The sequence below is a fragment of the Hordeum vulgare genome, chromosome 1H (genome assembly GCF_904849725.1).
Source record: "Hordeum vulgare subsp. vulgare chromosome 1H, MorexV3_pseudomolecules_assembly, whole genome shotgun sequence".
In the NCBI taxonomy this organism is placed as follows: Eukaryota; Viridiplantae; Streptophyta; class Magnoliopsida; order Poales; family Poaceae; genus Hordeum; species Hordeum vulgare.
Window position 1 is genome coordinate 506,436,974 of NC_058518.1, and position 12,490 is coordinate 506,449,463.

Here is a 12,490-nt window from a genome sequence, read left to right on the forward strand (position 1 = left end):
AAGGTGTGCAAGCTCCAGCGATCCATTTATGGACTGGTGCAAGCATCTCGGAGTTGGAACAAACACTTTGATGAGGTGATAAAAGCATTTGGGTTTATACAAGTGGTTGGAGAATCTTGTATTTACAAGAAAGTGAGTGGGAGCTCTGTGGCGTTTCTAATATTATATGTGGATGACATATTGCTGATTGGAAACAACGTGGAGTTTTTAGGGAGCATAAAGGATTACTTGAATAAGAGTTTCTCTATGAAGGACCTAGGAGAAGCTGCTTACATTCTAGGCATTAAGATCTATAGGGATAGATCAAAACGCCTGATAGGACTTTCACAAAGCACATACCTTGATAAAGTTTTGAAAAGGTTCAAAATGGAACAGTCCAAGAAAGGGTTCTTGCCAGTTTTACAAGGTACGAGATTGAGTAAGACTCAGTGCCCAGCAACTGATGAAGATAGAGAGCATATGCGCTCCGTCCCCTATGCTTCAGCCATAGGTTCTATCATGTATGCAATGCTGTGCACTAGACCGGATGTTAGCCTGGCCATAAGTATGGCAGGTAGGTTCCAGAGTAATCCAGGAGTGGATCACTGGACAACGGTCAAGAATATCCTAAAGTACCTGAAAAGGACTAAGGAGATGTTTCTCGTGTATGGAGGTGACGAAGAGCTCGCCGTAAAAGGTTACGTCGATGCAAGCTTTGACACAGATCCGGACGACTCTAAGTCGCAAACCGGATACGTATTTATTCTTAATGGGGGTGCGGTAAGCTGGTGCAGTTCCAAGCAAAGCGTCGTAGCAGATTCTACATGTGAAGCGGAGTACATGGCTGCCTCGGAGGCGGCTAAGGAGGGTGTCTGGATGAAGCAGTTCATGACGGATCTTGGAGTGGTGCCAAGCGCACTGAATCCAATAACCTTGTTCTGTGATAACACGGGTGCCATTGCCTTAGCAAAGGAACCACGGTTTCACAAGAAGACCAGACACATCAAACAACGCTTCAACCTCATCCGCGACTACGTCGAGGGAGAGGACGTAAGTATATGCAAAGTGCACACGGATCTAAATGTAGCAGACCCGCTGACTAAACCTCTTCCACGGCCAAAGCATGATCAACACCAGAACTGTATGGGTGTTAGATTTATTACAATGTAATTCACATGATGATGTGAGGGCTAGATTATTGACTCTAGTGCAAGTGGGAGACTGTTGGAATTATGCCCTAGAGGCAATAATAAATATTGTTATTATTATAATTCCTGTATCAAGATAATCGTTTATTATCCATGCTATAATTGTATTGAATGAAGACTCATTTACATGTGTGGATACATAGACAAAACACCGTCCCTAGCAAGCCTCTAGTTGGCTAGCCAGTTGATCAAAGATAGTCAGTGTCTTCTGATTATGAACAAGGTGTTGTTGCTTGATAACTGGATCACGTCATTAGGAGAATCACGTGATGGACTAGACCCAAACTAATAAATGTAGCATGTTGATCGTGTCATTTTGTTGCTACTGTTTTCTGCGTGTCAAGTATTTATTCCTATGACCATGAGATCATATAACTCACTGACACCGGAGGAATGCTTTGTGTGTATCAAACGTCGCAACGTAACTGGGTGACTATAAAGATGCTCTACAGGTATCTCCGAAGGTGTTAGTTGAGTTAGTATGGATCAAGACTGGGATTTGTCACTCCGTGTGACGGAGAGGTATCTCGGGGCCCACTCGGTAATACAACATCACACACAAGCCTTGCAAGCAATGTGACTTAGTGTAAGTTGCGGGATCTTGTATTACGGAACGAGTAAAGAGACTTGCCGGTAAACGAGATTGAAATAGGTATGCGGATACTGACGATCGAATCTCGGGCAAGTAACATACCGAAGGACAAAGGGCATACGGGATTATATGAATCCTTGGCACTGAGGTTCAAACGATAAGATCTTCGTAGAATATGTAGGATCCAATATGGGCATCCAGGTCCCGCTATTGGATATTGACCGAGGAGTCTCTCGGGTCATGTCTACATAGTTCTCGAACCCGCAGGGTCTGCACACTTAAGGTTCGACGTTGTTTTATGCGTATTTGAGTTATATGGTTGGTTACCGAATGTTGTTCGGAGTCCCGGATGAGATCACGGACGTCACGAGGGTTTCCGGAATGGTCCGGAAACGAAGATTGATATATAGGATGACCTCATTTGATTACCGGAAGGTTTTCGGAGTTACCGGGAATGTACCGGGAATGACGAATGGGTTCCGGGAGTTCACCGGGGGGGCAACCCACCCCAGGGAAGCCCATAGGCCTCGAGGGTGGCACACCAGCCCTTAGTGGGCTGGTGGGACAGCCCAAGAGGGTCCTATGCGCCTAGAGAAGAAAATCAAAGAGAAAGAAAAAAAAAGGAGGTGGGAAGGGAAGGAAGGACTCCCTCCCACCAAAACAAGTCCAACTCGGTTTGGGGGGGGAACCTTCCCCCTTGGACTCGGCCGACCCCCTTGGGGCTCCTTGAGCCCCAAGGCAAGGTCCCCTCCCTCCCACCTATATATACGGAGGTATTGGGGCTGATTTGAGACGACTTTTCCACGGCAGCCCGACCACATACCTCCACGGTTTTTCCTCTAGATCGCGTTTCTGCGGAGCTCGGGCGGAGCCCTGCTGAGACAAGGTCATCACCAACCTCCTGAGCGTCGTCACGCTGCCGGAGAACTCTTCCACCTCTCCGTCTCTCTTGCTGGATCAAGAAGGCCGAGATCATCGTCGAGCTGTACGTGTGCTGAACGCGGAGGTGCCGTCCGTTCGGTACTAGATCGTGGGACTGATCTCAGGATTGTTCGCGGGGCGGATCGAGGGACGTGAGGACGTTCCACTACATCAACCGCGTTTACTAACGCTTCTGTTGTACGATCTACAAGGGTACGTAGATCACTCATCCCCTCTCGTAGATGGACACCACCATGATAGGTCTTCGTGCGCGTAGGAAAATTTGTGTTTCCCATGCGACGTTCCCCAACAGAAATTGGGTCTATGAAACAAACCTCATGCTTGCTGACATCTTCATGGTGAGCTCACGTACGGTGTAGCGGCTACAGTAGACTCAGTTGTGCCTCAAGAACTACCTATGTCATTGCAGACCACCAGCGAGTCCGTGTTATTCGTCACACATGCATCAAAGGCCTTATTTCTTCGTCGTGGAAACCTCCATCAGAGTCTATGGCCGCCCACGTAATGACATCCTTGACGGGAATTTCCTCGAACACCCGGTGGGCGGCCATCGTACCTCGCCTAGGAGAGCAGCATCCCATTGGCTACCAGTAGGGGAAGGCTAGATGCGGCCATCCAGCGACGATGTCGGCGACCTCGTGAAGTCGACAGAAGCCCGGGGGAGGGAGATGTAGACGTCCACGTCGGGATCAACGCGGAGCATGTCCACGAGGCGAAGAACGTCATTGGTGCCCGCCCATAGGACGATGTCGTGCCCATCGACAGTTCATCGCTGTTATCCTGCTTGTTGTGGTCGCTGCTGCGCTGAAGGTAGACATAAAAGGAGGGGAGCGGAGTGGAAAGAAGAGGAAGGCGGGCCGAGGGGAGTCGCCGGTGTGGCCGTTGGAGCGGCGACCGGTTTCCGGTGGGAGGCGCAGAGTCGGGTGGTCGGGCCGGGGCATATCTCGCATGTGGTGGCGCAGACGGGGGGGGGGGGGGGTTGGGGGAGGAATACCCTAGTGAATCGTTTTCATGTGGTGGGTGTACTGCGGGTTCAAATAGCATAAAAAGGAGGGGGTTTTTTGTAAAAACGTTACGGTGGGTTTTCCGACGGAAGCAATAGCCTCTTTATTATTAGGTATAGATTTTCACGTGGTGGGTGTACTGCAGGTTCAAATGGCATAAAAAGGAGGGTTTTTTTTGTAAAAACGTTACGGTGGGTTTTCCGACGAAAGCAATAGCCTCTTTATTATTAGGTATACAATAATGCTTTTTGGAGTAATTATAATGCCTTTTCTCTCATAATATGCAAGGTATACACAAAGGGGGAGAATTCTAGCAGCTGGAAATCTGGACCTAAAAAAGCTACGTCGGGCTACCTATTCTGCACAACTCCAAATGAGCTGAAACTTTCGAGGAATGTTTATGGAATATTTGAGGAATATTGGAGTAAGTACCAGAGGAGCCCCACCAGGTGGGCACAACCCACCTGGGCGAGCCAGGGAGCCTAGGCGCGCCCTTTGGGTTGTGCTCACCCAGGCCCACCTTCGGTGCCCCTCTTCTGTTATATAAGTCATTTTGACCTAGAAAAAAAGGAGGAAAGGACTTTCGGGATGAAGCGTCGCTGTCTCGAGGTTTGTTCAAGTAAGAACAGCACCTAAGCACCGGTCCACCCAAATACCAAATTATCAAAGTAGTGAACACGAATTAAGCCAACATGATGAAAGTGACTAGATGAAATTCCCGTGTACCCTCAAGAACACTTTGCTTATCATAAGAGACCGTTTTGGCTAGTCCTTTGCCTCAAAAGTATTGGGCTATCTTGCTGCACTTTTGTTACTACTATCGTTACTTGCTCGTTACAAATTAGCTTGCTATCAAACTACTCCGCTACTTACAATTTTAGCACTTGCACACATTATCTTGCTGAAAACCACTTGTTATTTTCTTCTGTTCCTCGTTGGGTTCGACACTCTTACTTATCAAAAAGGCTACAATTGACCCCATATACTTGTGGGTCATCAGCAACACACAAATTTATAGTTGGAGGTCTATCGCCAAAGGTTGTGATGGTAGCCTCTTGCCACGTCAACTTTGCCAGCGGGTGTTGACCAGAAGTCTACCATCATTGACCATTTCGGTAGCCCACATATTTCTACTACCAAAGGGGCAGATCCAAAAAATACAAATATAGATCAGATCGTGCTAAACGTCGTCAAAAGGGTCAGAACGGTGAATTCGACCCCTCTATCTCACCACTCAACACTTAATAAAAGTTAACACACATTTAGAACATCTATACCCGGACTTCGTAAATCTGACTCCCTACACATCTATGGACGCATCCGGGCACGTCCATGGACGCATCCGGACGGCCCCTCGTATCGTGTGTCCGGCATCCACATATCTCAAGTTCGAACTATAAAATACATGTAAATCCATACACGTCCATCATACACTCCAATGTCTCATGTAAATAACGAATATTTGGTAGCGAAAATGCATATTCTTATATGACTTTTTTTACAACAAGAGCATATATTCATCATCGTCCGACGGCGGATGATGATGGTGTTGTGGTTGCTACTTTGGTCCTTAATGAGCACATCTTAAGGCAAATATTTGGTAGAGAAAATACATATCTCTTACATTTTTTCACAACAAGATCATATGTTCATTGTGGTTGCTACTTTGATCATCAATGAGCACATCTCAAGGCAGCGACCATCATTTTACGGGATCAATCCCGGATCATGCTCCATGGTGGAATCGTAACAAGGAAAGCGGGCATTGCCTCCCCTGCAATCATAGGTGTGGCTACTTTTTTTTTACTTCCAGTGTATTTGCTACAATTTAAAATTTATTTGATTTATAATTTTCATTTATTTGGTTGTAAACTATGTGAATTTTATTTGTTTAACAATTTACAAGATCAATCCCGAATCATGCTTCATGGTGGAATCGTAACAAGAAAAGCGGGCAATGCCTACCCTGCAATCATAGGTGTGGCTACTTTTTTTTACTTCGAGTGTATTTGCTACAATTTAAAATTTACTTAATTTATGATCTTCATTTATTTGGTTGTAAACTATGTGAATTTTATTTGTTTAACAATTTACGGGATCAATCCCAAATCATGCTCCATGATGGAATCGTAACAAGGATAGTGGGCATTGCCTACCCTGCAATCATAGGTGCGACTACTTTTTTATACTTCCAGTGTATTTGCTATAATTTAAAATTTATTTGATTTATGATTTTCATTTATTTGGTTGTAAACTATGTGAATTTTATTTGTTTAACAATGTGCAATTCGATTCATTTGGTTGTGAATGATATTTAAAAAAGAAATGGGTTGGGCCAAATGGGTGGCCCAGTCAGGTTCACTGCATAGGAAACCGTGGATAAGGGGCGAACGCAGTTAAACTGGCGATCCAAATGGACAAAAAACAAACAAAACCCACGCCATTTGAATCGATGTGTTGGAACTACCCTAAGCACAAGAATTAATCCATGCAGAAACATCAGTATAATTGAATTACACACAGGCAACCGTTGTATCTGAAACCAGTGCAGGAACAAACCAGACATAGTTTCCACTACTAGCCAGGCAGAGGCGAAACCTGGGTGCTGACGGTTTTAACAAGAAAAAGAAAAAGGAAACCTGCTTTGCATCTTCATCTGGGTGGTCAAAAACCTGGGTTTAATTCGTCCATTTCATGTTAGCGCTTCTACAGGCATGTTAAAGAGGTCACCCAAAATTTTAAAGTAAACTAAGCCATATTGCTCTACGCAGTTCTAGATTTATTTTCCTTTCCAGGGAGACTATCCACTACTACACCAGGAAGTATAAGTTTCAGCATCTAGCTTTCGCAGGTACATCTTTCCAGCAAGCAATGCCGGATTGCATTTCCTCGACCAAGACGTAGCCGTGTGTGTTGCCACAAGCATATGTCATAGTCAAGTTGCACCGCAAGGCACGCATGAACACCAGAACTTTTTTAAGTTGTAATAACAAGGAGGAAAACAAGTTGGTGTCAGCAGAATCTATTCCAAGCAACGTTCGGCCCAAATCTAGAACAAGACATCGGTACAATAGGATTTCACTGGACCATCGCATCAGAGCTCCCAGCTGCGAGAATGTCAAGGAGCGAGTTCTGGGGCTTCATCTCTTCATGCCACAGTGGCAGTATGTCACCAGGGTGGAAGCTCCTCTTAACACCCTCCTCGTTAATCTGTGAAATAGTCCTCAAATCAGTACGGCTAACTAGGTAGACAAAGTCTTTGGGAAAACAAAGAGCAGTTATTAAGGTGCAATCTCAAATTTTAACAAGGAGGCACATTTCGACAAGCTGGTAAGATTACCAAAGGCACAATTTGCAAAACAAGATGAGAACAGATCGGACAGAGAAAAAGGTGTGCCAACCTATTCCAAATGACATTTTAAGCACAACCCAATCTAGACAAGTTCAAAAAATGAAGGCACAAGGGTACATATCTCACACCTATGCAATGATTTTCCACGAAAGTTGGTACATTTGGTTTTAAAATTTTACTCGTCTCATTTTAAAAACCATGAGAAGAGACTGAGATGTTGGTTTTAGTTTTGACTGATACCTGATCTTGGTTATTGAAGCCATCACAGGAGAGTATTTATGTTGCAGAATAATAAGTCCATTCAAATAAGTCCAGATTTCTATAGTGTTGTGCTAAAAAGCACGGATACGGGGACACAGACACGGCGACACGCATTCGGGGACACGGGATACGGCATTTTCCAAAAACAGCCCATCGGGGACACGTCAAGTATATATATAAATAAATAAATAATGCCATGTAATATAGAGGTAAAAAGGAAAAAAAATTAACAAGAGATCGCCCCCAGTCAACAGTAACTCTCTTAACAAAAGCCCAGAGAGGATATTAGTAGTTGGGTCGGCCCAGCTAGTGCATGCCACGGATCAATCTGCACCGTCAAAACTCAAGCCCTTTCTCTCTCTGCCCTAATGCTTTGACCAAGCCGCCACTCTCTTGCCATTGCCCCTCCTCCCAGCGATGGATCTCTCAACTCCCCCGCAGCACCTCTCGCCACCCCCCTCCTCCCAGCGTGCTCCTCTTGCCGCTGCAGCAACGGCAGCAACGAAGCACAACAGCAGAGGCACAACAGCAACTGCGGCAGCGGCAGAGGCACAGCAGCAGCAGCACGGCGGTGGGAGGGTGCTCCAGATCCACGCTGCCTGAAGTCGGAGGAGGGTGCTGCTCCGACCGGTGGATTAATCGATCCCTTCGCGTGTCCCCTACGTGTCCCAGCCGTTTCCTCCCTTTTCTTTTCTTTTTTTAATTCATAATTCAGGAAATACGGCGGGATACGCGTATCCCCGCGTGTCCGAGCGTATCCCCGTGTCCGACCGTATCAGCACGGGGATTCGGCAACTTCTGCCGTGTCCATGCTTTTTAGGTGTTGTGTATTTCTGAACCAAAAGAAACAAAGAATGAAATTTGTATGAAAACAACACTTACAGTAACAGTGCGAACAACCCCTCCACTAGCACCATCACGAGCAATGGCAAGGGAAACCACCTTCACCACAAACTTCTGTTGAGATCAGGACAAGGAAAAACATGTTAGGAGATGCGCTGCAATGATCCAAAGCCTTACTAATGAGAAATGATGGTTCAGCCATACAATTCAGTACTATGTAACAGGGATCAAAAAAATCAGGACTATGTAATTAATATCACAATTTATTCTCACAATTTCAATGATGATGCTAATTGACAGAAAAGCCATAAAAAACTTTATTGCACTTCAAGGAAAAAAGAGCACCATTGCATGTCACAACTACAAAATAAGCACCATAGAAGCATTATGGAAACTGAAGATAGCTCTAGACTGGACTGTGGCTCATGCATTAGATAAACTATGTCCTATCACTAATGTTTTGGCAGAAAAGATCTCCTAATTCTTTCTAGTCCCTCAGAAGAAACTAAATGACGTACCTCAGCTTCTTCCTGGGTCATACCCTCTTTCCACTCATGATCCATCAATCCATACAGGTAACTGGAACCAGATCCTGAAAAGCCCAGCGATAACATAAAGTGTGAGAACGTGCACCTGGTATATCATACACTAAAGCCGGATTAGCATAACTCCATGCTCAGTGTTTCTCAGCACTCAACAGAGATAGATTGCACTCAACCAGAATAAGAAGTGTTGTTAACATCCCAGTATATTTTAAAAAACCGCAAGCGACTAAGTGCGTACAAGCTTGCCAGAGTGCACAAGGTTTGTTGCAAAAGAGACCTAGAAGTAGAAGCTACTAAAAGATGTCAACTCAACTACTCAAGTATAGGTAAGGAATGATGCACTTCTACTATTGGGGAAGCTAACCTCCAATTGCAAATGGTTGCCTCAGAATCGTTCCACCAAGAGGGACAGAGTAAATTTGGCCTCCCTCGTATTTGTCCCATCCACCAACTATCATTCCAGCTTGCAACATGCTCTGGACATTGATAAAGAATAAATAAGAAATGGCATGACATGTGTATCAAGAAGGTAAACAAACATTAAGCACCATCTCTTGTTATCTCGAAGGCTAGAGAAGATATACCTTGTTCTGATAGGCCAATAACCTAACTAAGTTGGATGCAACTTTCACGGTAGCTGGTTGCCCAAGCTGGATTCTGTACATGATAAAGGACAAATTTAACATCAGAAACTTCCAAATCAAATACTCAATTGACTATGATCATGACCTACGGGATCTAAGTTCCATGTAATTCATTCAATGCTAAAAAGTGGTTTGCACAAAGTACTTCTTACGTGTGCTGGTGGAGAAAATAACGTACATAATCCGAAATAATTTGTGTGTCAGCAGCCTGCAAGATAATGAGAAACATGCTACCAATGAGACATACGGCGTATATGAAAAGAAAATAGCATGTCTGACTAGCAAACACAAAGCAGACGATGAACACTGATGGTTTATAAGCACTTACAGATCCAGAGCGGCAGACGTAGACATTATCAGTCAGTTGACTAATCTTGTCCGAAGCACGGTTCGCCACATACATTCCTGTCAGGCAGCAAACAGACATTAAACAATGCAAGTAAAAATGCAGAGAGCAAAACAGATCAAATGTGGGGTTCATTTATTTATTTATTTATTTCGAACATACGCAGCAAGACTTTGCAACGCTACGGAGATAGCACAGCAGCAGTAACACCTAAGAGGAGCCATGTTTTCCTTCCAGTCGGTGGGAACATTGTGACAATGGTAGAAGGTTTCAGACTTGACAAAACACAGCACTGCACTCCAAACAAAAGGAGGCAGCAGATATCCGAGTTCCTCAACGACCCAATAATAACTATCATAGCAAATCCTGGGTTTCCCCTGATGTCGCAACTAGAATACCAGGGGAATCCCCAATAATAACATGGCCCGCAGCACCAGCCGCGTCCCTCACGGCGGAATCGGACGTCCGACGCGCCATCTCCAACCCTGACCTAGCCGCTGCTGGTGGATCCACGGGGCGGCGCATCAAGGGGGGGTCGGGATCGGGACAGGGGGGCTTACCGGTGCTGGTCCTGGAGTCGGCGGCGAGGACGACGCCGCCGTCGTAGCAGACGCCGACGATGGTTGTGCCCATCCGGTGCTCCCCGTCGGTGGGCGCGTCGGCAGAGGAGGGGCCCATGAGCGAGGCGGCGTCCATGGCGGAGATCGACGGACTCGAACCCTAGCAGGCGGTGAGCGAGCGAGCGAGATGTGGAGCGTGTGGGGGTTCCGCCGCTGGCAATTGTTGCCTGCGCCTCTGCGGGCGGATTTGGCCTCCCACGCAAGAAAGAAAGGAGACGGGCCAGGGCCGGTGTCTGGGCCGGACGGGCCGGTTTTCCTTTAAAAAATGCAAAATGCCCATTCAACCCAAAATCACTAATTAAGGAGTACGCATTTCAAAAATCACTTTCACCTTTTCAGATTATGACAAATGGCGTACTACATGGCGTGTCACTTGTCGCAACCTCGAAGTTTTTTTCTTTTTTCATATATTTTGTATTTTCAAAACGTGTTATCTCCTAAATCGTGCGTCCAAATCTTGAACCGTTTTTACCCTTGGGTTTCTTGCGTCAATATCTTCAAAACTATATCTCATGTTGATAGTTTTGACAAAGTCTTTTTTTACGGAAAAAAAAAGTATGCCTCTCGCAATAGGAAAAAACAAAAAACATAATTTTTTCGCTTTTCCTTTTTTGAGAGGCACGGTCGTGCCTCTCACGAAGGCATAACCATGCATCTCGCTGAAAAATGCATTTTTTTCCTATCCGAGAGGCATAGGTGTGCCTCTCGCAAAGAAAACAGAAAATGTGTGTTTTTTCTTTCCGAGAGCCGTGCCTTCCGTGAAGGCAAAACCATGTCTCTCGCAAAAAAATGTGTTTTTTTCATTTTCATTGCGATGCATCTCGTGATAAAAAAACAAAAAGGGGGGGTTTCGCACAAAAAAAAGATTTTTTTAGTCGAAAAGCTAAGAAAGCGGTGAAAAAACAAAACACCAAAAAGGTCATAAAAACAATCTAAAAATCCGAAAACACGTTCGACAAAATAAAAAAACGAAGGAAGCGCTCGGAACGCGATACGTGATGGCGGCTGAGAACGCGTCAAGTAATGACGCATGAAAGTGCTTACTGCGAGGCTCCTGAAAGAACGCTCGCTAACTAGTGGCTCTCCATACAACCTGAAATGTTTATCTAAAAAAAATGCAACCTGAAATTTTATCTGGCTTTTTGGATTTGACCAGTTGATATGAAGCTAGGGCTTGAAACCCGTTTTGAGATGTTTTCTAGGCAATTGATGTGAAGATGTGTCTAGTGGCCTTTACGAGCTTGTTGTCAATCTGTACTATGTCAATTTAGTACATGATAAAGAACCCATGTAGTCATGCCTTAGTGATGTATTTATAATGGTGAACTTCGTTAAAAAATATTATATCTTCCACCAATTTTTTTGCAACAACTATTCCAACTCCTAAATACGGAAAATGCATTTTGATTCCTCGTTGTACATGCATTTTGGTTCCAACTCCTATTAAAAAATCAAAATAGTTTCAAAGTATTTTTAGATTAAACTTGACTTTGTTTTGCAACAGTATATAAATTTTCGTAAAAAAAGTCAACATTGACTTCTGGACAAAAAAGACAAAAAATATTTACTATATAGGTCACTATTCACACTATTTTGACCGAAAATTTGTCTTTTTTGAAAAGAAGTTAAAGTATAATTTTATTTTTATGGATTTTTTCTTACAAGTACAATGAAAGATCAAGTTTATTTCAAAAACAATCAGATTTTTTAACTTTTTGTTGAATTGCTATTTTTTTGCATATAGGATGTATATACATCTAGGTTCTAAAAGTTCCCCTCCTCCTAAACACCCTTTATGGTGCTCGTCAACGTCCCTCGAGATTGTCACCGTTGAACTCGGGCCTAAGCTGGAGAACAAAATCCTTAGATGTTGTCGGCACCGCTTCGTTCGCAACAAGGTACACCAAATCTGGCACCCGAAAGGAGAACCGAAAACAGCCCCCACATAACCCTCAAACTCACCGCTCTAGTTGCCCCCATGATGGAGCTAGGACTGGGGATATTCAATTCCAAACAAGCCTAACCCTGAACTACTAAGTCGAAGGAGGTGGGGGAACCCCGAAATCACGGGTGCCTACAAGAGGGTTGCTAGATATTTCCTTTCTACCAAACAGTAATTTCGATGCTCGGGTGTTTATTGTCATGAGCAATGTT

At 44.5% G+C, this 12,490-nt stretch overlaps 1 protein-coding gene across 1 annotated transcript; it reads right to left on the minus strand.

Annotated features, from left to right (window-relative positions):
- Positions 1 to 6,214: 6,214 nt before the first annotated feature.
- On the minus strand, positions 6,215 to 10,507 carry LOC123451387 (proteasome subunit beta type-6-like). The gene is made up of 8 exons (XM_045128249.1): positions 10,277 to 10,507; positions 9,699 to 9,775; positions 9,523 to 9,578; positions 9,311 to 9,383; positions 9,091 to 9,202; positions 8,700 to 8,773; positions 8,221 to 8,295; positions 6,215 to 6,935 (listed from the first exon to the last, which is right to left on the minus strand). The coding sequence occupies exons 1-8, from the start codon at positions 10,410 to 10,412 to the stop codon at positions 6,804 to 6,806; spliced, it is 735 nt and encodes a 244-aa protein (XP_044984184.1). The 5' UTR covers positions 10,413 to 10,507; the 3' UTR covers positions 6,215 to 6,803.
- Positions 10,508 to 12,490: the final 1,983 nt, after the last annotated feature.